The sequence below is a fragment of the Nicotiana attenuata genome, unplaced genomic scaffold (genome assembly GCF_001879085.1).
Source record: "Nicotiana attenuata strain UT unplaced genomic scaffold, NIATTr2, whole genome shotgun sequence".
In the NCBI taxonomy this organism is placed as follows: domain Eukaryota; kingdom Viridiplantae; phylum Streptophyta; class Magnoliopsida; order Solanales; family Solanaceae; genus Nicotiana; species Nicotiana attenuata.
Genome location: NW_017674444.1, coordinates 15,506 through 38,951, shown reverse-complemented (window position 1 = coordinate 38,951; position 23,446 = coordinate 15,506). Strand labels below are relative to the sequence as shown.

The window sequence follows — 23,446 nt, the reverse complement described above, 5'->3', positions numbered from 1 at the left end:
GAACAGTAGTTGCAATATATGCTCCAGTGTGTTTTGAATCAACAAATTTATAACCAATAATACGTTTTTGCAAGTTCCACTGATGATCAACCCAATGACATGTAACAGTTAAATAATCACAACCATTAGGACTACGACCTATATCAGATGTGATGGACACTTTACAATCTAAGTGAAAAGATACACAACGAATATACTGAAGATATTCGGTTTGAAATTTAAAAACATCATTTCTAACCGTGGTCTTAGGAAAACCTTGAAAAGCAGGGTTATAAATTTCTTGCATATAATGCACAAAAGCAGGGTGAGAAGGGAAAGTAAAAGGTAAGCCACAGACAACCACCATTTTTGCTAAGATCTCACGATCTCTATCTTTGTTATATTTGCGTAAAACATGACCAGAAGCAGGGTCAAGTTGTTGTTGAATTTGATTAGAACCAGATCCACTAGGAGTGCCAGTACTGATGGTAGGATCTATAATTATTCCGACTTCTATGTTAGCTTGTATCCATAAAAATTTGTGATGCTTTTTTAAGTGTCTACTTAAACCCCCCGTCCCACCACTTGTTGCGTGTGCAAATTGTTGCGCGTGCAAATTGTTGCTTATATTTTTCACATATAGCACGATGATTGACTTTATCATGTTTAAAAAATTTCCATACAAGTGATGTTTTGGGACGTTCAGCCTTAGGCTTACCCCTTACAGGGGGTACAGGGGGTAAAGCTCCAGACTGAGATTGACTCTGAGTTGGAGCTTGTGTTGCAGGACTAGTGGGTGTTTCATCTAATTCTTCTTCCTCATTTTCTTCATCCTCATTTTCTTCGTCCTCAAAAAAAATATCATTGCCAAATTGTCTTTGTAAAGTTTCATGATCTAATTGTTCTCCGACATGAACATCATAAAATGTGGGGGGTTGGGAAAATGAAGTTTCATCAACATGAGTCATTTCATCAATATGTTTTCTAATTCTAGGTCTAGGAGAAGGGTTAGGATTATGACTAGGATTAGGATTACTACTACTTTCACCTTTACTATTTTTTTTACTGCTTTTTTAAAAAATGCCAAATATATTTTTAGGTGCCATAATTTAAATACGAAATTAAATTAAAAAAGCTAGCACAAAAATTAAACACACAAATGAAATACGAAAATATAACACGTAAAGTAAACACAAAAATTAAGCACTAAAATGATACGCAAAAATTATATATTAAAATTAGGAGATGGAACGAGTGCACCGTGATTAAGTATTGAAACTTGAAGAAATTGCCCAAAATATTGCTCCAAATACTTGACGAATTAATTTGAAGCTTGAAAGTTGCTCCAAAAAATTTGCCCGAATACTTGAATGATGGAATTTTGCCCAAATACTTGAATGATAGTTGATAGTAACAAAATAGAGAGAATAATATAGATAGAATATTAGAATGTAAGAGATTTGAGAGAGAAGATTGATTTTTTGTGGGGAAAAATGAAGAAGAATGGGGGGTATTTATAGTAGAAAATAGGGCCAAAGTATAATTTAATAAACTTAGGGGTTATATTAAAAGTTTGGGGGAGGTAGGGGGTGTTTGGGGGGGGCGGGGATAGGGGCTGTTTGGACCGTTGGCAACGGCTATTTTTGCAATTTAAGCCGTTGCCCAACGGCTAGTTTTTTTTATAAAAAAAAATGTCGGGACGCGAGACGGGACGAAACGGGACGGGACAAACGGGACGAAATGGTCGTCCCGTCCCATCCCGTGTCCCATTTAACATTGGCCCATCCCGTTTAACTTGGGACGGGACGGGACGGGACGCGGGACGGGACGGGCCGGCCCGTCCTGTTGGACAGCCTTAGCTTACAGTACGAATACACTTTGGGCCGAATAAAATAAAGGCCGGGTAAATAGTTTGGGCTGCATGGATAGGAGAAGTAAATAATTTGGACCTGGACATTAAAGGGTAAATAATTTAGAATTAATGGATATAAAGTAAGATTTTCTCTAAAATTAATCATATAAAATGAGACAGATAGAAGTAGCATATAAAATTGAACAAAGAGTCAAAGACTAACCCATAATTTTGTCGGTGAATCAAACCCCAATTAATGCACTTTTTTAATATAAAATAAAAAATAAAATGAGAAAAAACTGGCGCGTAATCTGGCAAAAAGTAGCAATTTATTACACACAACATGACATAACATAAGGTCCACTCATCATATCATTAAAAACCTTTCTTAAATTCTCTCTCAGTTTACCCACCTTCCATTTTCTTGAACATCTCAAAATATCAACTCCCAAAAAAAAAAAAAAAAAAATTTATACCCCAAATAACAAGATCTATTTCTACAGTATACTCTACTAATCAAACAGTTATGGATTCATCAGATGATGATATTGAAGAATATCTTTTCAAGATTGTAATAATAGGTGATTCAGCAGTTGGAAAATCAAATTTATTATCAAGATATGCTAGAGATGAGTTCAACTTGCATTCAAAAGCAACAATTGGAGTTGAGTTTCAGACCCAAGTTCTTGAAATTAATGGTAAAGAAGTAAAAGCTCAGATTTGGGATACTGCTGGTCAAGAAAGGTTTAGAGCTGTAACTTCTGCTTATTATCGTGGTGCTTTTGGTGCATTACTTGTTTATGATATTAGTCGGAGAAGTACTTTTGAAAGTGTTACGAGGTGGCTTGATGAGCTTAATAGTAAGTTATTTCGTACTGTTCTGTTTCAATTTATGTGTCATATTTCCTATTTTAATTCGATGCACTAAACTCTCGCTATCAGTTGCGATGCCACATGATCACAAGGGTGGTCAACTAACCACCTTCGCCGAAAAATTACACTGTGTATATAGGTAAAATATTACGTTTTAGAGATATATAACACATATGGAACACCCTTTGTCGGAATTTTTTTTTCATTTCTTTCAAATTTGAATAACTCGGAAAAATTCCTAGCTTCGCCACTGCTCGCTATGCGGGGGTCGGAGAAAGGGCCGGATCATAAGGTTCTATTGTATGCAGCATTACCTTGCATTTTTGCAAGAGGCTATTTTCATGGCTCGAATCCGTGACCTCTCGATCACGTGACAACAACTTTACTAGTTATATCTAGGGGTGGGCGTTCGGGCAGTTCGGATTAAATATAGAATTTCGGTTTGGATTTTCGGTTTTCGGATTGAAGAAATGACAATCCAAATAAACTCGGATTGGATCGGATTTTTTAAGTTCGGTTTCGGATTAATCNGGGTATTTGGGGGGGGAGGGGGGTAGGGGCTGTTTGGACCATTGGCAACGGCTATTTTTGCAATTTAAGCCGTTGCCGAACGGCTAGTTTTTTCAAAACAAATAAAAAATTCTGGCGGGACGGGACGAAACGGGACAAAACGGGACGGGACAAATGGGACGAAATGGCCGTCCCGTCCCATCCTGTGTCCCGTTTAACATTGGCCCATCCCGTTTAACTTGGGACGGGACTGGACGGGACGCGGGACGGGACGGGTCGGCCCGTCCCGTTGGACAGCCTTAGCGTGAAGAAATGTGATAATCTTGGATAGGCTCGTCTTATAAAATTATTATCTAATCCAAATTTTCTTCTTACTATTTGTCACGAATCAAGTTCTATGACTCGAACAATTAAGCAGATTTATGTCTTGTATTCGAGCTTTTAGAATGGAAAAACTCATTGCAAAGAGTAGGGGGTTTACATAGGTCGGGTTGGTTCGGATTTTTCAATTACCAAACCAAATCAATTATGTCGGGTTTTTAAATATAAAGACCAAACCAAACCAATAAACTCGGATTTTTCAATTTCAGTTTTTCTCGGGTTTTCGGGTTATTAGGGTTTTTTCGGATTTTTTCGGTAAAATCTTGTAACGACCCGACCGGTCGTTTTGAGCTCCAGCGCGCCGTTCAGCAGTTTGAGGCCATGAGCAGCTTCATTTCGGGTATTATGACTTGTACGCATGATCGGAATTGAATTTCGGGGAGTTCGGAGTTGATTTAGAAAGAGAATTCTCATTTCGGAAGCATTAAGTTGAAAGAATTTGCTAAGATTGGATTTTTGAGTAAACGGCCTCGGAATCGGGATTCGAAGGTTCCAGCAGGTTCGTACGATGATTTCGGACTTGGGCGTATGTCCGGATCGGGTTTTGGAGGACTCGGGGACGTTTTGGCGCCTATTGTGGAAGTTAGCATTTTGGAAGAATTTCATAAGTTTGAGTTGAAGTGCATTTCAGTGTTATCAACGTCCGTTTGGGATTCCGATCTGGGAATAGCTGCGTATGGTGATTCTGGTGTTGGGAGCGCGATCGGAAGTGAATTCGGATGTCCGTGGGTCATTTTGGAGTCATTTGGCTAAATATAGAAATTTGAAGGTTTTTGAGAAGTTTGACCGGAAGCGGACTTTTTGATATCGGGGTCGAATTCTGATTCCGGAAGTAGGAGTAGGTCCGTAATGTCGAATATGACGTGTGCAAAATTTGAGGACAATCGGACGTGATTTGATAGGTTTAAACACCGAAAGTAGAAGTTTGAAATTTTAGAGTTCATTAAGCTTGAATTGGAGTGTGATTCATGGTTTTAGCGTTGTTTGATATGATTTGAGGCCTCGAGCAAGTCTGTAATGTGTTTTGGGACTAGTTGGTGTGATTGGACGGGGTCCCGGGGGCCTCGGGTGGATCCCGGGTGGTTAACGGATCGAATTGGAACTTGGAGGAAGAGCTGAAGTTGCTGGTTGCTGGTGTAACCACACCTGCGAGACTTGGGCCGCAAGTGCGGAGCCGCAGAAGCGGCCAAAGGGGCGCAAATGCGGTGGTGAAGGGTGAAGGCTGGGACCGCAGATGCGGTCAGGTCACCGCAGAAGCGGGACCTGTTGATACCCAATTTTTCCCTGTGTTTTTTTTTAATATGCAAAATACCTTCAAAATAGCCTGTATATGCATATATAAGCATGTCCCAAGGTTTTATTATTTTTCCTTAATTTTTAAAAGATTTTTAAATCAATTTATCGCCCTATTTTATCAAGGAAAACCGAATAATTACTCCAAAAAAATATTATTTTTTGGTGAGTCATTTACTGGATTCTCATATTTATGCTAAAATATAGCTAACATAATTTTCGCACATTTTTATAAATTTATTTGATATTTTTAAAGCTAAATTGCATGTAATTTGCAATATTGGCCTCTTTTAAAATTTAATCGTATTTATAGTTATAAAATTTGACTCCAATATTTCTAATTTAATAATTATGTATTATTAATCATTTTAGTGCCTTTAATTTACTTCTAGAAATTATTTTACTATTTTTTATAAAATAAATGAGGGAAAAATGGCTATTTAAATGATAGCCCATTTGCATTTCAATTTTAGCCGGATTTGAACCTCTAATTAAACCCAATTCCTAAACCCAATTGCCCAGCCCAATTACCTAATCTACCCGACCCATGACCCTTTTAATAACCCGCCCGGATCCCCCTTTTAATCCCAACCGTTGATCACTTAGATCAACGGCTCACATTCGCCCCTTCCTTTTTTAACCCGACCTAACCCCTAAACCTAATCATTTCTCACCTGTAGCCGCCCTTGGATTCCCCCCTTCTCCCAATTCTCTCTCAAGCTCCCTCAGAAACCCTAGCCGCCTCCCTCCACTTCCACCCTAAAGTCGCCTGAATCAATGGCTTCCAAAGCCATTACAGGCCTGAGTCCTCCTCCTATGACTCCTACATGCCTGGTTACTATGGTTTCAAGGTCAAACCTTGAAGAAGCTTGGCCCAGACCTGGTTTTGTTCGAGTTCTATGGCTGTCTCCGACCTTGCTCCGGCCAGCCATGGCTGTTCAAGCCTGATCTTGACCTCTCCTGCTCAGATCAATGACTTTCCAAGCCTTTCTCACCATCTGGTTTCTTCTAAAACCCTAGCCTTCGAGTTTCTTCTGATTCTTTTAGATCCGTTGTATATCTGTGTTTTCTCTAAGTTTCTAAACATTTTCTCAAAGTTTCTTCCAAAACTTTACCTTCAAAATCTTTACCTTTTCCGATTTAGGGTTCTGTTAAGTCATTTCAAAGCTTTTCTGATTTTTTTTAACATGTTCTACTGTGCTTCTTATGTTGTTCTTCTACTGTGTTTTTTCTGTTGTTCTTCTACTGTGTTTTTATGTTGATTCTTCTACTGTGTTTCTTATGTTGATTCTTCTACTGTGTTTCTTATGTTGTTCTTCTGTTGTGTTTCTTTATGTTAAAAGTCTTAGTTCTTCTTAAGGTTTCTGATTTTATTTCCTTTGTTGATAGTTTTGCTTGATTTTCTTGTCTTTCATCTCTATACTCGATTGATGATGAAAATCCTAAAATTTGGGGGTTCATTCGAGTTTTGAGACTGTTTGCTATGTGACTTGCTGGTTCCTCATCTCTGAATTTGTTTGATTTCAAAGCCCTAATTCCTTTGGACCTATTCGAGCTTCTGAAAACTGCTTCGTCTATTTGAAGTTGCTCGACTGGATTCAAAGTCCTTGTTTCAACTTCTGATTTGGTTTCTTGCAATCTTTGAACTAAACTATACTTTTCAGAAAAGGTCTTTTACTTGACTTTTTTTGCATGCTTCTGATACCCTCTTCTCCCTATTACTAAGTCAACCTATGTGACTACCATGTTTCACTATCTACAGACCTTGTAATTATTATTGTTGCTTCTCTTTGCCATGGTTTAACCTCATATGCCTAGTGTTTGTGCACTCTTTATATACGCTAAATTTCCCTCTCAAAATAACCCTTAATTATGGACTGATTTCAGACCTCCTTATGTAAGCCTGATTAATTTATTTCCTTGTTTTACTAATTTCCCTGTTTCTTAGGTTAATTTGAAAACTTTTCTTAGCCTTCCGATTCTCCTATTTCTGACTTGGTTTATTTGTAACTTCGAATCCCTGACTCCTTGATTTACTTGATTGATTTATTGTGTTTCTTACCTTATTTGGTTAACCGTGTATTTCAAAGATTCTTCATTAATTCTTCCCTTAATTAAACTCCTATGTATTTACCCCTAATTGCCTACCTTGCACAAGATGCTTACTTGATTTCCTTCCTTAAAAGTTTTCTGCCCTTTACCGTTTGAGTTTAAAATCCTTAATTAAAGGAGGTTTTTATACTGATTGATTTTAATTGGTACACAGTTCCATAATTATTTTCCTGCCTTAGTTTCTACCCGTTTTCACACTATAAATACCTGGCTCTTGCATTGACAAAAACACACGAACACTCTTAGTTTTCTGAACTCACACTCACATTCAAAAAGCATTCTCTCTTGTTACTTGTACTGTGACCTGTTTTTCAAGTCCTGCTACTGCTTTTACTGTATTTTGCTTCCTTGAAACTGGTATGTACTGATTAAGATTTTCAGCAATCACAAACAATGTGTTTATTTAATACCTTTACATGCATGTCTGCCTACTGTTGGCGCTCAGTTCAGCGTTTACTTTAGCATGCTATAATCTTCTCCTATTATGAATTCCAAACCCCCCATACCCCAATGTGTTTGATATTAATGGTTTGTTTGAGGTATGACAGTATTAAATATTATTGTCTATGGCTCAAACTTGATTCCCCTGGAATCCTAACCTCTATGTCACCATCATGTGTTTTGTATTCTTGTTGATTCTGTAAGCATAACAGCACTCTTTATTGCTGTGTATGCCCAGGATTAGCTAATGCCTAAGTACATAGGCTCTTTGGCAATCTCCCCAATCCCTGAACCCTTTATATGACTTGTTTATGACTGTTTCCCAGCCCCTTCTCCCTCTTCTGCACTTTCTTAGTTCTTTAAAACTCTGTTTTCTTCACTCGCACTCTCTCTTAGACTTAAGTTCCGCCCCCCTCTTGTGAGCCTTGCCTTGGGACCCTTTGAGTTCCCTCTGAACTTGGACACTTGAGGGCTGGCACTTCCACACTGCACTTGTCCCCTACTCTGGTGCTACAATTTGGGTGTGAGCACTGCCCGGAGTCCAATTGAGGCTCTTAGGGAACTCTGACACACTCAAATAGGTGAAAGGCTTTGGATCAATGGTCTTTGAGTTTGGTCTATCTCATAACTCAGACAGGAAGTCTGAATCAGGCTCTCCTTTGGTTGTACTTTTTTTTACTTTTCCTGATGTAATTTTATTCATTCTGGTTTGTAATAAGTTATAATAAACGCTTGGGGCTGGCTAGTGGAAAAAGGGTGGGTAATTATGCATGCCAAGGGTAGAAATCATGCCTATAGGTCTATTACAATTCTGCATATGCAAATACATATAGAAATCATGCCTATAGGTCTATCACAATTCTGCATATTCAAATACATATAGAAATCATGCCTATATGTCTATCACAATTCTGCATATTCAAATACATATAGAAATCATGCCTATAGGTCTATCACAATTCTGCATATGCAAATACATGTAGAGGTCATGCCTATAGGTCTATTACAATTCTGCATATTCAAATACATCTAGAAATCATGCCCATAGGTCTGTTACAATACATATAGAAATCATCTAATTCTGCATATTCAGTTGCATATAAATAGCATGCCCATAAAGTTTTAAACAAAGTTTCGCATTTAGATATATCCATAAGTTTTAAAACAAGCTTCTGCATTTTTAGATACCATGCCTATAGGTTTAAAAACAAGTTTCTGCATCCAGATGCTATGTCTATAAGGTTTAAAAGCAGTAATGCATAGAAAGCATGCCTATAGGAGCTTCTGAATAAATCTGATTCACCTCACTCGGTGTTAGATATAAAATCGGTAATAATGGATACTATCAGTTGCAGAACTTGTAATCAATTTTAAATTCATCCTCTCTTTAATAGTCTGAATCCCTCGCTTAACCAAAGTTCAGCAATCATGCCTATAGGGTTTTCAAACAATTCGTTCGAGTTTTAATGTCTTATTACCTTCTAAATTCAGTAGATATCATGTCTATAGGACCCCGTCTTAACACTTAGGCAAGCCATAGAGTAAAACTATAAACTGAATCTGTTTTAACAATTACAACCAGTAGGCAGGCCTGATTCGGGCTTCTTATCTGAATTGTGTAATGAACAGCCTGCCTCAACTCTTAAATTCTCTCTCACATTTAGTATTTAATCAGACCTAAACAGTATGTGAAAGTCATGCTAATTATGTGCTTTTTTCTGTTCAAGGAGGTATAATTGAGCCCCTGTTTGTTTATATGTTTTCCCCCTAAAATGTGCAATATGTGTTTTGTATGTCGCCTTAGATTTTTACCTTTCGAAACCTCAAATAAGCCCATATCCCTCTCCTTTTAGGATTAGTAGTCCTAAGTGCCTCCGGGACAGATAGGATTGGGGCGGGTAATAGCATGCAATAAGTAATCGAGACCAATCTGCGTTTTAAATACCCTAACGGGGTGGGATGGGTAGATATGGATATGATGACCACGCGATAATGTCACGTGTAGCCCTTCATTGAGGAGTGATTACCGGGCATTATGTGGGGTGATCCATATTATTAATAAACCTAGGACCCTTCTCCCTTTATTCTTTATTTCTTTCTTTTCAGCATTTTAACTCTTTATTTTTTTATAATCAGCTTTTCTAATTACTCTTTCAAACCTGTTTACTTTCAAACCTTCATGTGATGAAATCCCCTCCTATTTGAGCCTTATTTGTTTATATGCTAATTGTACCCAAATTCACAATAATTGTCTGGCCAGGAACCACACTAGTAGATTTTGAGGGGTGCCTAAAACCTTCCCCTTAGAATAATTTCAAGCCCTTACCCTATCTCTGGTTGTTCAAATCGAACTCTTCTGGTGTCCTAATGTACCCTAATCATTAGGTGGCGACTCTTCAATTGCAAACCCAGTTCCCAAAAGGAATGAGTTGTCCCTCCAAATGTCATAAACCCGATTTCGCGAGAAAAAGGGGGCGCGACAGGACCGCACCTGCGGAAGGAGCGCAGAAGCGGAAATGGGCTGAGAGCCCCGGACCGCAGAAGCGGCATTTGTTCCATACCTGCGGGACCGCAGAAGCGGTCAAGAGACCGCAGGTGCGAAAGGACTGGAGGCAGTGAGCTCTCTTTAAAAATCGAGTTTTGGTTCATTTCCACCTATTTTCACTTCGGGTTGGACGATTTTGGAGCTTTTGGAAGAGAGATTTTCTTCATCTATGTCAAGGTAAGTTGTTCCCACTCATTAGACGTTAAATACATGGTTTTGTTTCGGATTTGAGCATGAAAATTGGTAGAAACTTGGGGTTTGAGGGAAAACCTAGAAAATGGATATTTTGAATTTTGACCACGATTTTGGGTACGAAATTGAGAGTAGATTATATATTTGAGTTCGTGAGGCTATGGGTAAACTTAATCTTCGAAATTTTTTGGAATCCGGGGACGTGGGCCCGAGGGCATTTTTGTCAACTTTTCGATCAGGGTTAGGAATTGTTATAAATTGGATTAATATGAGTAGTCTATCCTATATTAATGGATTTGCATAATCATTGGCTAGTTTTGGAGCATTTAGCATCGATTCGAGTCTTCGGAAGGGCGTGGAATGCTGGTTATGGAATTTCGGGGCGAGGTGAGTCTCCTTTCTAACCTTGTAAGAGGGAATTGTCCCCATAGGTGAATTAATTGCATATGTGCTGCTATTTGCAGGGGCTACGTACGCACGAGGTGACGAGAGTCCGTGCATAGCTACTATTATGTTTATGTCCGGGTAGTCTAGAATCCAAAAACATGCTTTACTTGTAATACTTGTAACCTTATTGTTAGTTTAAATTGGTTGAATCATATCGAAGTGGCAAATGACTTTCTAGAAGAGTTAAACTTCATTTTCTTGACTTGTAAAAGAGAAATTTACACCTCCTTGAATAATAGTCTTGATTGAGTTAAAAATGTGTGTTTCTGTGTGTACCTGCGTCGTATGTATGATTCACGAGCAGGGTGATTGTTTATTTATATTTGACCGCGTCGCATGTATGATTCGCGATCGGGGTAATAGATGCATCTATGGTTCCCGCCATTCGACCCTCTGGTAGTGCACAGTTTAAATATTGTTGGATCGTGCGGTACGCCCTCGGTACAAATTGCGCATGCTTATATTGCTTGCCTTGAACTTTATTGAAGGTAATATTGCTTCTTCCGGCTTGAGAATATATGTATAATTGACGAAAAAGGAAATTTGAAATTTTCTTAATAAAGAATGAATTTTTTACTTGCTTCACTCTATTGAATTACATTCATGTTCATGTAAGCCCTCGACTTGTTATATTACTGATGTATCATCATTGGACCACTAGTAAGTGTGGAAGTTGACCTCTCGTCTCTACTTCTTCGAGATTAGGCGGGATACTTACTGAGTACATGTTGTTTTCATACTCATACTACACTTGCTGTGCATTTTGTTGCACAGGTTCAGGTGTGGCTAGCGGCTTAGTGGCATAGCGGCATGGTTGGTACGGAGACTTAAGTGAGCTGCATTTATCGAGAGGGCCCGCAGCTTGCAGAGTCTCCTTCAGAGTATTGTGCTGTATTTTTATTTCTGTCCACCTTGTATTCCGGATAGTTACTGTATTTTAGCTATTCCCTAGTAACTGCTCATGCACTTGTGACACCGGGTTCTGGGATGATTATGGAGTATTTTGTATTGATCTCTTGACTTTCAAATTTAATTTAAATGAGTATATTTTACTAGTAAAATTGAAGGAAAATCAGAGTTTTCACAATTATTTAACTGAGAATTTAATTAAGTATTTATGGTTGGCTTGCCTGACAACGGTGTCCGACGCCATCACGACCCATAGTGGATTTTGGATCGTGACAACATGGTATCAGAGCCAGGTTCCCTTAGGTCTCACGAGTCATGAGAAAGTCTAGTAGAGTCTCGCGGATCGGTACGGGGAAGTCTGTACTTATCTTCGGGAGGCTAAAGGGCTGTTAGGAGTACTTCCCTTCTTGATTCCTCATCGTGTGATTTGATTCCTTGAGGCTTATGCCCTTATTTCCTTCCTACTCAATCTTACCCGACGCGAACGATAAATCAAGAATTGAAGAATTGTAATGGCACTACGGATGTGGTGCGGGATGTTCTCCCGGTATAGTTGGTTAGGCTATTGTCTTTGCATTGCAGAAGGATTTTTCTATCGTTTCGACCCAGTAGTTGTGCTTTTAAGAGCTTGGAGGCTATGCACAGGTTGCTATGATGCTCACGATTGGTTATCGCACGGTATTGACTTGATGGTAGGATACTTGCCTATGTGTTGGGGCGGTGAATGATTTGAAGGGAAGGATACTCAGTGCACGATTCAGAGATCTGATATTTCATTTCCGGCGGAGGGAAAGCAATTGGCCTATGATTGTCCAGATTTGGGGTGATGGAGTAACGAGACTTGGTATTTTCGAGCATGGTGGAATTCTCATCTGTGGTGTAGTGTCGTCGTCCTCGATTGTATGTGTTAAGTTCGCTGATGTTATGGTCTTCTGCAATTCGGCTTTGGGGCAAGATATTATGAAATAATATTGGAGAAATGGCTGTCAGAGATCGCGGGGTGCGGTGGTTCAGGATTGAATGTGTATTCCTAATACTGACGGCTCGAGAAAGATGATCTTCGGAAAAGTTTAAAAGTGAGTAGCAGTCTATTGGTTCAAATGCTACCGAGATAAATTTCGATCTAAGGCATTAGCTGAGCAGCAAAGGGTGAGGAAGGACGTGTGGGAAGTGTCATGTAGTGGTTAAACTTCCAGAAGGCCAAGTGTAAGAAGCGGAGGTCGAGTAGTTTCTTAAAGAAGTGAGTCTACCCAAAGTGGGAGAGTGGCAGAGCAGTATGTGGATTCAGTGGCTGGGTCTACGGACTTAATTTGAAATATCGGCTATTATACGGCGGGAGACTTGATATGATGGAAAGGAGCTGCTTGATATGAAGGAGGGTACAACATAACTTTGAATTGGAGGATATTGTCGCACACCTAGTTGATGTCCACGAGGAGTGAATGGACTTGTGCAGCTGGTGAATGAGTACAGGCTTAGGTGGGTTATCTCTTGTGAGCAGATCGGCGGTCGCATGGTCGGCGATGCTTCTGCGAAGAATTCTATTGATTATACAGCAAAGAGATCGGTCGTGCGAATGGGTTGATTATTCAGAGTATAAACAAAGGGTTTTTACAGAAAGATTCCGAGAATGTTGGCGGTTGATGGCGGAAGGTTATGTCAATATTAGATAAAGAATACTAGTGAATTCCAGAGTTGTGTATCAGTAGCTTCAAGCTAAGTGGGAGAGTCCCACCGCCTATGATTGGGTTGCATGGTTAACTACTTGCGAGGTTTCTGGTTATTAGCATATTGATGGGTTATTTCAGCTACGGGAAAAGAATATAAGTGATAATTTGAGCAAAGGAATTGTTAATGGTGTCCTATGGTTGGCCTTATTGGCTCATGCTCAGACTTGGGAAAGGATTCAGGATTTTATGCCTTGTATAAGTGCGGGTTTCAAGGGAAGTGATTCTGCCGGGTGCTCCGTCGAGAGGGTATACATGTGCTAGAAGAATCATGGAGTTGATTATATTCGGGGACAAGTCAGAGCGGGTGGCTCTAAACAACGGTCCTAGTGGATTCAAAGGGGTAAAGTGTGGTGCCTAATGATTTCGAGCCTATAGGTGCAGTTAATAATCAAGCTTTGTAGCAGCTTATGAGAAGGTGCCCAGAATGTTCTATGATGTTTTGACCTGCAGTGTAGCAATTGGGAGGTATGAAATGGTTCGTGGGATTTGAGACAGCATGGTCTCGTGATTCACGGTCACTCGGGATGAGTGCGGATGGAGTGTGTTATGTGTTGAATGGAGTTATTATTTTTAAGGCAATGAAGGATAAATTGGAAGAAGATAGACTGGTTAGCCATAGTTGAATTGGCATATTGGTGGTAGTAATCAGTTCCTTCAGCAAATTATGCAAGTGATTGGTGACGATACATGTAAGGCTTGTCGGCCGCCGTAATTGATGTTATTCAGAAGTATTCTTCTGTTATGGCCTGTCATGTGTAGGCGGGTCCCTGAAGGGCTATGGTGGCTTAGACCATTACTTAGAGATTGTCATGTTCTACGGTTATGAGAATTTACCTGTGTGTTGCTAAGATTATCCTGTAGTGAGTTAAGTGAAAAGTTTTATATGAGGAAGTGTTAATCTATTAGTGGTTCCGGAGTTATGATAAAAATCGTGTTCTATCGTATATTGGCATGTTGGTTCCAGTGAGTGGTATGGAATTGGAAGTGAGGATCAAGGTTGCAGTTCGGTGTTGACAAGGGATGTCACGAGCTCGGATGAGCAGGAAAGGAGTTTCGATGTTTAAAGTAAGCTGGTATTGTCTTCAGCGTCACCTGAGATCGGTATTTTGGGAAAAGGCTTTGCATCCTGGTTAAGGATCCTTGATCGCTTTTCAGCTTTAGTATGGTCGGTGGTTAGGATGTGCAGACTTGTTATCTGTTGCGGAAGGTTGTGGGAGCGTGCCCACGGGAGGGTTGTATAAGTGTGGCATGTAACCACTTGATTGATTGAAGAGTTAAACCAAGTATGAAGATTGTAGTGATGTCGTTAAATTGAGAATTGGTGCCTGGAGGGCACTCGGTTTATTGGGATATGGACTGTGGAGGATTACTCCGGTTATGATGGTTGTCCTTGTGTGTTATGAGTAAGGCCGGGGTGATTATGGAAGGTTATTAGCCTAGTTCAGTGCGATCAAAATCAGCTTGAGGTATGTGGATGGATTTAAATGTGAATATGGGCTCTATATCAGGCCAGATGTGTTTATTTCGACAATGCGCTCTTTATGGAAGAGTAGTCGGGGTGTTATTTCGTCGTCAGCTATTTCATGTAATGATATGTTGCGCCGTGTGAATTGTGAGACGTCTTGGTTAATTTCTTATGTGTTGAGGTTCCGCGTAGCGATGGTGTTATGTGAGCAGGATGGCTCTTTAGCTTCAGAACATATATCGTACCTCAGTTGTGCTTGAGTTGTTAGCGTATGGCGCTATATGTCCCCTCAGGGATGGTATTATGCACTTAGCGTGCTTGGGACTGATATTCGGTATTTTGTTGTAATGAGCAATTTAGCTCGGTGTGTATCTCCTTATGTGAATTTTATGTGTGGATCGGGTGGCACGCCATGGGTATGTTGTTTCGATCGGGTTGTACGCCGCAACAGTATGATGTTGAGTACCGTTTTCTGTATTCTAATTTTTGTGTGTCTTGTTTGCCATTTTCCGAGGAAAGTCCATATTAGCAGCGTGAGTGAGTAGTCCCTTCCAGAGTTCGTTTTTCCTTTTGTATCGCGTTTGAATTGGCAGCCTATTGGCACATCGTGGCATCATATGAGACTTTTGGTCATGTCTGGGGTGACTTGTTGCCTGAGCAGTTTGTACTGGGTCAGACAAGGTTATTAGATCCGGGATCAGTGCGATCGGATTATATGAAGTATATTAAGGAGCAAATACCACTATTTGGTTCAGAATAAGGTAAGGATTCTTGTCAGGATTATAGGCTCAACGGTTTGTCGGCTCGGCAGTTGGTTATGAATTCTTCACATCTCTTCCGTTGTTGTGGTATTGTGAGAGTTGGAACAAGACCTACATATATCATGAGGTGCGTTGTGAGCATTAGATTCGTGGAATTTCGACTAATTTGATCAAAGAATGTTATTATGGTCCTGTGAGTAAGGTGTGAATTCAGCTAAGGTATGCAGTCATGTTGTGGTGTTGCGTGTAGTGATTGTCACGGTGTTCATATAATGGGAGCAGGCCTGACGGAGAATTTCGGATGTTGGAATTGGGTTCTAAGCTTATTTGGTTGAATAAAAGAGAATATCTTCGGATTTGCTCAAGCTAATGTGCTCAACTGAGTTGTGGTAGCACAGGTAGGTGCACAAGGTGTTTAGCTATGAAGTCAGACAACTCCAGTGCAGTTCTTAGCACGTTCGAGGACGAACGTATGTTTAAGTGGGAGAGAATGTAACGACCCGACCGGTCATTTTGAGCTCTAGCGTGCCGTTCAGCAGTTTGAGGCCATGAGCAGCTTCATTTCAGGTATTATGACTTGTACGCATGACCAGAATTAAATTTCGGGGAGTTCGGAGTTGATTTGGAAAGAGAATTCTCATTTCGGAAGCTTTAAGTTGAAAGAATTAGCTAAGATTGGATTTTTTAGTAAACGACCTCGGAATCGGGATTCGAAGGTTCCAGCAGGTTCGTATGATGATTTCGGACTTGGGCGGATGTCCAGATCAGGTTTTGGAGGACTCGGGGATGTTTTGGCGCCTATTGTGGAAGTTAGCATTTTGGAAGAATTTCATTAGTTTGGGTTGAAATGCATTTCAGTGTTATCAACGTCCGTTTGGGATTCCGAGTCTGGGAATAACTCCGTATGGTAATTCTAGTGTTGGGAGCGCGATCGGAAGTGAATTCGGATGTCCGTGGGTCATTTTGGAGTCATTTGGCTAAAGATAGAAATTTGAAGGTTTTTGAGAAGTTTGACCGGAAGCGGACTTTTTGATATCGGGGTCGGATTCCGATTCCGTAAGTTGGAGTAGGTCCGTAATATCGAATATGACTTGTGTGCAAAATTTGAGGTCAATTGCACGTGATTTGATAGGTTTAAACACCGAGAGTAGAAGTTTGAAATTTTAGAGTTCATTAAGCTTGAATTGGAGTGTGATTCATGGTTTTAGCATTGTCTGATATGATTTGAGGCCTCGAGCAAGTCCGTACTCCGTAATGTATTTTCGGACTGGTTGGTGTGATTGGACGGGGTCCCGGGGGCCTCGGGTGGATCCCGGGTGGTTAACGGATCAAATTGGAACTTGGAGGAAGAGCTGAAGTTGCTGGTTGCTGGTGTAACCGCACCTGCGAGACTTGGGCCGCAGGTGCGGAGCCGCAAAACCGGCCAAAGGGGCGCAAATGCAGTGGTGAAGGGTGAAGGCTGGGACCGCAGATGCGGTCAGGTCACTGCAGAAGGGGGACCGCGCCTGCGGAAGAAGGAGCGCAGAAGCAGAAATGGGCTGAGAGCCCCGGACCGCAGAAGCGGCATTTGGTCCGCACCTGCGGGACCGTAGAAGCGGTCAAGAGACCGCAGGTGCGAAAGGACTGGAGGCAGTGAGCTCTCTTTAAAAATCGGGTTTTTGTTCATTTCCACCCATTTTCACATCGGGTTGGACGATTTTGGAGCTTTTGGAAGAGAGATTTTCTTCATCTATGTCAAGGTAAGTTGTTCCCACTCATTAGACGTTAAATACATGGTTTTGTTTCGGATTTGAGCATGAAAATTGGTAGAAACTTGGGGTTTGAGGGAAAACCTAGAAAATGGATATTTTGAATTTTGACCACGATTTTGGGTATGAAATTGAGAGTAGATTATATATTTGATTTCGTGAGGCTATGGGTAAACTTAATCTTCGAAAAATTTCAGAATCCCGGCACGTGGGGCCGAGGGCGTTTTTGTCAACTTTTCGATCGGGGTTAGGAATTGTTATAAATTGGATTAATATGAGTAGTCTATCCTATATTAATGGATTTGCATAATTATTGGCTAGTTTTGGAGCATTTAGCATCGATTCGAGTCTTCGGAAGGGCGTGGAATGCTGGTTATGGAATTTCGGAGCGAGGTGAGTCTCCTTTCTAACCTTGTAAGAGGGAATTGTCCCCATAGGTGAATTAATTGCATATGTGTTGCTATTTGCAAGGGCTACGTACGCATGAGGTGACGAGAGTCCGTGTGTAGCTACTATTATATTTATGTCCGGGTAGTCTAGGACCCAAAAGCATACTTTACTTGTAATACTTGTAACCTTATTGTTAGTTTAAATTGGTTAAATCATATCGAAGTGGCAAATGACTTTCTAAAAGAGTTAAACTTCATTTTCTTGACTTGTAAAAGAGAAATTTACACCTCCTTGAATAATAGTCTTGATTGACTGTTAAAAATGTGTGTTTCTGTGTGTACCTGCGTCGCATGTATGATTTGCGAGCAGGGTGATTGTTTATTTATATTTGACCGCGTCGCATGTATGATTCGCGAGCGGGGTAATAGATGCATCTATGGTTCGCGCCATTCGACCCTCTGGCAGTGCACAGTTTAAATATTGTTGGATTGGGCGGTACGCCCTCGGTACGAATTGCGCATGCTTATATTGCTTGCCTTGAACTTTATTGAAGTTGATATTGCTTCTTCCCGGCTTGAGAATATATGTATAATTGACCAAAAAGGAAATTTGAAAATTTTCTTAATAAAGAAGGAATTTTTTACTTGCTTCACTCTATTGAATTACATTCATGTTCATGTAAGCCCTCGACTTGTTATATTACTGATGTATCATCATTGGACCACTAGTAAGTGTGGAAGTTGACCTCTCGTCTCTACTTCTTCGAGATTAGGCGGGATACTTACTGAGTACATGTTGTTTTCATACTCATACTACACTTGCTGTGCATTTTGTTGCACAGGTTCAGGTGTGGCTAGCGGCTTAGTGGCATAGCGGCATGGTTGGTACGGAGACTTAAGTGAGCTGCATTTATCGAGAGGGCCCGCAGCATGCAGAGTCTCCTTCAGAGTATTGTGCTGTATTTTTATTTCTGTCCACCTTGTATTCCGGACAGTTACCGTATTTTAGTTATTCCCTAGTAACTGCTCATGCACTTGTGACACCGGGTTCTGGGATGATTATGGAGTATTTTGTATTGATCTCTTGACTTTAAAATTTAATTTGAAATGAGTATCTTTTACTAGGAAAATTGAAGGAAAATCAGAGTTTTCACAATTATTTAACTGAGAATTTAATTAAGTATTTATGGTTGGCTTGCCTGACAACGGTGTCCGGCGCCATCACGACCCATAGTGGAGTTTGGGTCGTGACAAATCTTCGTAGCACAAACATGTAACTTGTGCTCAAAATATTTCTTTAATCCTAATAAGATACAACTATATAAGGTATTTTTCAAAAAAATAATACAAAACGTGAGATGTGTCATGGCATTATCCTAAAATATTCAACAATAAACATAATAAAATTATGTAATATAAATATTGCTAATTAAAAAGCCATAATAAAAATAAACATAATCTAAAAGTACTAAGTTATGCTAAAATAAGTAGACTAATAAGGGAGTATTAATTACATAACAAAACGCTAAAGAAAAAATAAATGGGTTATGCATTTTTATCTAAATCATTGCAAAACAAAAAATAGATATTCAATACATTGTCGTTCCTAGTATAGAATGGGATAATGCATAATATCCTCCCCAGCCTATGACCATATTACCAACTACACACCTTTTCTTTTCGGGGCCCTTAAAAAGCTACAACCAGATGCGTGCAAAGTGGTGAAATACACGCGCCTAAAATGTGTATTTCTTGCTTAAAAACTTTTTCCCACCGTTTTCTCCTTCTTCCCTATTTTTCTATTTGCAGACCTTCATTACCATATCCTGCCAAAAGGCAAAAGCCTCATTTGATGAGTTTTATATAATACTTGTTTGATATTGTCAGATCTGGCCGGTAAAACGAAACTCCGACGAAGACCCTTCCTCAGGCGAAACTCCATTGTTGTTGACTGTATTGACTGTTCGTAGATTTTTACTGAATCATGCTCGTTGCTCCCTCTAGTTGTAGCTCTGTTTCTGTTATTAAACATATCTGCTTTTGATTTCTGGGTTGATTTTGCGTTGTATTGGATTTTCGCTCCGGCATTTCGCCTTTGAAACGATGTACCCCTTGTTCATGCGAGAAGAGGTTTAGAAGACGAAGAAAACTAATTAATTAGATGTAATTTATGTAATGTCCAATCAAAAGATGACACTTGTACATGTTAATCAATATTAAAATTATTTTTGTAACTTTCACTTGCCCTTAAGAGATGCACACTCTCTATGCCACGTCAGCACTTAGGATTTTAGTGTAGTACACTTTAAAATAGTCCAGGGGGTAATAGGACCCCCGAAAAGAAAAGGTGTGTAGTTGGTAATACGATCATAGGTTGGGGAGGATTTTATGCATTATCCCATTGTATGTCTTTTGTTAGCATTAGTATTGATTTGATTTTGGTTTGGGCTTTTGTTAGCATTATTTAAGTTACTAATATTAATGTCTATAAAACTTATTGGAACATTCAAAAGTTCTAAGTCCAACCTTGAAATAATAATACCTTAAAAAGATAAAATTATGAAAAAATTTAAGAAATATTTATAAATTACATCACAATAAGTATATTTATATATTAAATAAATCTGAAATTTCTATATATGTAATGTCGGGTTGGTTTTGTTTCGGTTTGACTTTCTTTAGTTAAAACCAAACCAAACCAATTATGGTCGGATTTTTTTTTTCCAACACCAAACCAAATCATAGTCGGATTTTTTTTCTCGGTTTGACTCGGATTATCGGGTTGGTGCGTGATCACGCCCAACTCTAGTCCTAAAAAGGATAAGCGGTCGCTGTAAATATAATCCGGTCTAAAAGTCCGGAGTCGAATCCCACAAAGAACTAAGGCTTAGTTGTATCTGTTTAATATCACCAAGAAGACAAGATTGAATAATTTTCTAAATTATAAAGATTGCGACTAAAACTGAAAATAAATAAACAGCTGAAAACTAACTATGCTTGAATTGTAAACAATTGGAATAAAGGTCTAAGGTACTGGTTTCCCCCGTTGTTGATTTCCTTGGTTGTATGTTTCTTATAGCTTTGACTTAGTTGCCTCTATCAATCATGAACTCTCCAGCTATCATAAATCTCTCTCAAGCAATTATGATAATTTACTAGACGCACTCTCTCAAGTTACGCTAGCTAGATTCGCATTACAGTTCACTTAGATCGCACCCGAGGTATCGTTATCTCTAATCCAACCTCTAAACCCTCGGTTATGACTCTCGCCTATACTCCGGGAGTGATGTTGTTCACACAACTACCTAAATATGCACTCTCTCTCAAGCAGATACATAATAAATAGGAATGGGTAATTAAGGATCCTTTCAATTAACCACAATCAAAACGTAGTTGAACAAATAGAGATAAACAACCAATTCAAAACTATATTAATATAACAACCAAATCATCCCCAACGGGTTTCACCAAAATCTTAGATTAAAATATTTAGCTACTTGTAACAATGATGAAAACTACAAAAGAATTCATAGTCATTGATGAAAGAACAATTAGGGAGATAAGAATTGTTTCCCAAGTTGCCTCCTTGCCTCCCTTGTCTTGTTCTAAATCCTCTATTCTAAAAACAAGTTTTTTTTTGTCTTGGGCGAGTTTCTACAGCTTATAAGGGTTTTACAAAAGTTTTCCTGAAATTACACTTTGGCCCCCAAATTTCAAGGTTCGTGAACAGTTCACCGCGGTCGCGGCGTGGACCGCGGTCGATCGCGGTGAACACTGCCCAGTCTATTTTTGTGTTTTATCTTCCGCGCGCTGCACTGCGGTCCACCGCGGTCGCGGTGGACCTTTGTCCAGGTCATTTTTTTCTGCTCCTTGGTGTTCGGGTACTTCTTGAATGGGTGTTTTCTTCACATTATCGCCTCCAAACACTTTATGTTGCTTCCTCACATATAATATTCCCTGCGAAACCAAATGACACTATTTAAAGTATTTTGTTGACAATTTACCTTCTAAAACAACAACAAAGCATGAGCAATTAAGGTGTAAATATCAACTATATAGCCTACTATCAACACCCCACACTTAAATTATTGCTAGTCCTCGAGCAATTCACCACACTCCATCAAAATTTCTTCCCCAAGCTTTTCCCTCAACGACTAACACCATGAACATTTTACAAAAGTTGCACCTAGTAGAGAACAACCTTTACCTCAAGAGTCAAACCTTTTGTACCATGATGCACTTGCACTTACTCAAACTACTCCATACAAGAGTCAAGACTTACCTTTCCTTTGTGAATCACATGCCCTCACATCACACAAGAGAGTAGTTCCACATATGATCATTAAAACAAGTAGGAACTAAGATAGACAAAATTTCGCTCACTCTCAGAAAGAACATTCACATTCCACAAAGATGCACCATAGACTTGCCCGTAGTGTAGTACTCTACTAATCGAGCCCCACTCAGTCTAAGATCAATAGGACTTTACTTGGTTGTAATATAGGCTAAGGGACGGGTAGGATATATTTAGATATAGTGACTAACCTCCCTAAGCACTTTTAATACAATTACATTAACATTCAAGACCATATTTCTGTCAACCAAACATTCCACCACTTCTTCTTTTATTCACAACAACCCCTTCCAGTAGGTGCAATTATAACAAACCATCGTTCATCAACCACTATCTTTATTTATAACTTTTTTTTTCGTGGTGTTTCTTCTTTTATGCTTCAACATTCTGGACCTTTTCTCTATTTCAATGGTTCCACTCAAAAAAACCAAACCACCACCCACACTTTTGCTTTCTCATATTTCCATTACCATTCTAGTGCTTAGTGGGAGGTAAAAGGGTTCAAACAGCAGGCTATTCAAACAATTGGTAAAGTTCGCAATGTGGTTGCCAAAGAAACAGACTTATAGGCTCAACGGGGTTAACTAAGATGTAATGCATTCAGGTGGTTACTTTATATGTCTGGCTCAACAAAGAAATGCCTATATCACTTCTAAAACTGAATGAAACTACTATTTCGCTTTGCAAACACACAGGGCAAGTTCTAGGCATCAAATGTGAAGCATGGAATACAGTAAAACTCACACACACATGGCACATGACTCACTCTGGATCAGTTTATCAAGACATTCTCTTTTGAGTTTTCAAGTTAGATACAAACATACAATTTGAAGGCACTTAAACAAGATTCAACCCTTGAAGCTAAGCGTTACACTCTAGTGTCTATTGTGTTCAGGTGTAAAAACGCTAAGGGTTTTTCCTTTGATTTTAACTCGTAGCCCATTAATCCTAATCTAAACCTAAAAAGAACAAAAACAAAAGCTACCTATACCCGGTTCAAGTCAAACCCTTGGAAAAGAACTGTGGCCCAAAGAAAAACCAAGGGGTAATTGCTACACTACCTAACAACAGAAAATCCTTTTGTTTTTTTTTAGACTTAAATCCCCAAAGAAAATTATCTAATAGATCCATCGTCGGGAAAAGTCCAATCTTTTCTATTTTAAAAAAAAATTATTCAATTAAACTAACACAACTAAAATAGCATATGAAAATCACCCAGATAATCTCCTCACCCCACACTTAAAATTGTGCATTGTCCCAATGCACACCATAACTAATAAAAGGGTAAAAGAAACTCCCTGTAGGCCAAAGGCCGAAGCACTACAACTCATGCGGTACTCATACTTCTCCAGCTTGGTCCTTCGTTGCGGGTACCTCACACTTAGTTCCAACCATTTGGTTGTGTTGCATCCTTCCAATACCTTTGCTTTCCATGCTCTAAAAAATAAAAAATTAACACTACAAA

General features: G+C 39.4%; 1 protein-coding gene across 1 annotated transcript; it reads left to right on the top strand.

The window, feature by feature from the left end:
• Positions 1–2,186: 2,186 nt before the first annotated feature.
• Positions 2,187–3,076, top strand: LOC109218677 (ras-related protein RABA5d-like). The gene has a single exon (XM_019383051.1). It carries the CDS (start codon positions 2,358–2,360, stop codon positions 2,757–2,759), a length of 402 nt encoding a protein of 133 aa, XP_019238596.1. The 5' UTR covers positions 2,187–2,357; the 3' UTR covers positions 2,760–3,076.
• Positions 3,077–23,446: the final 20,370 nt, after the last annotated feature.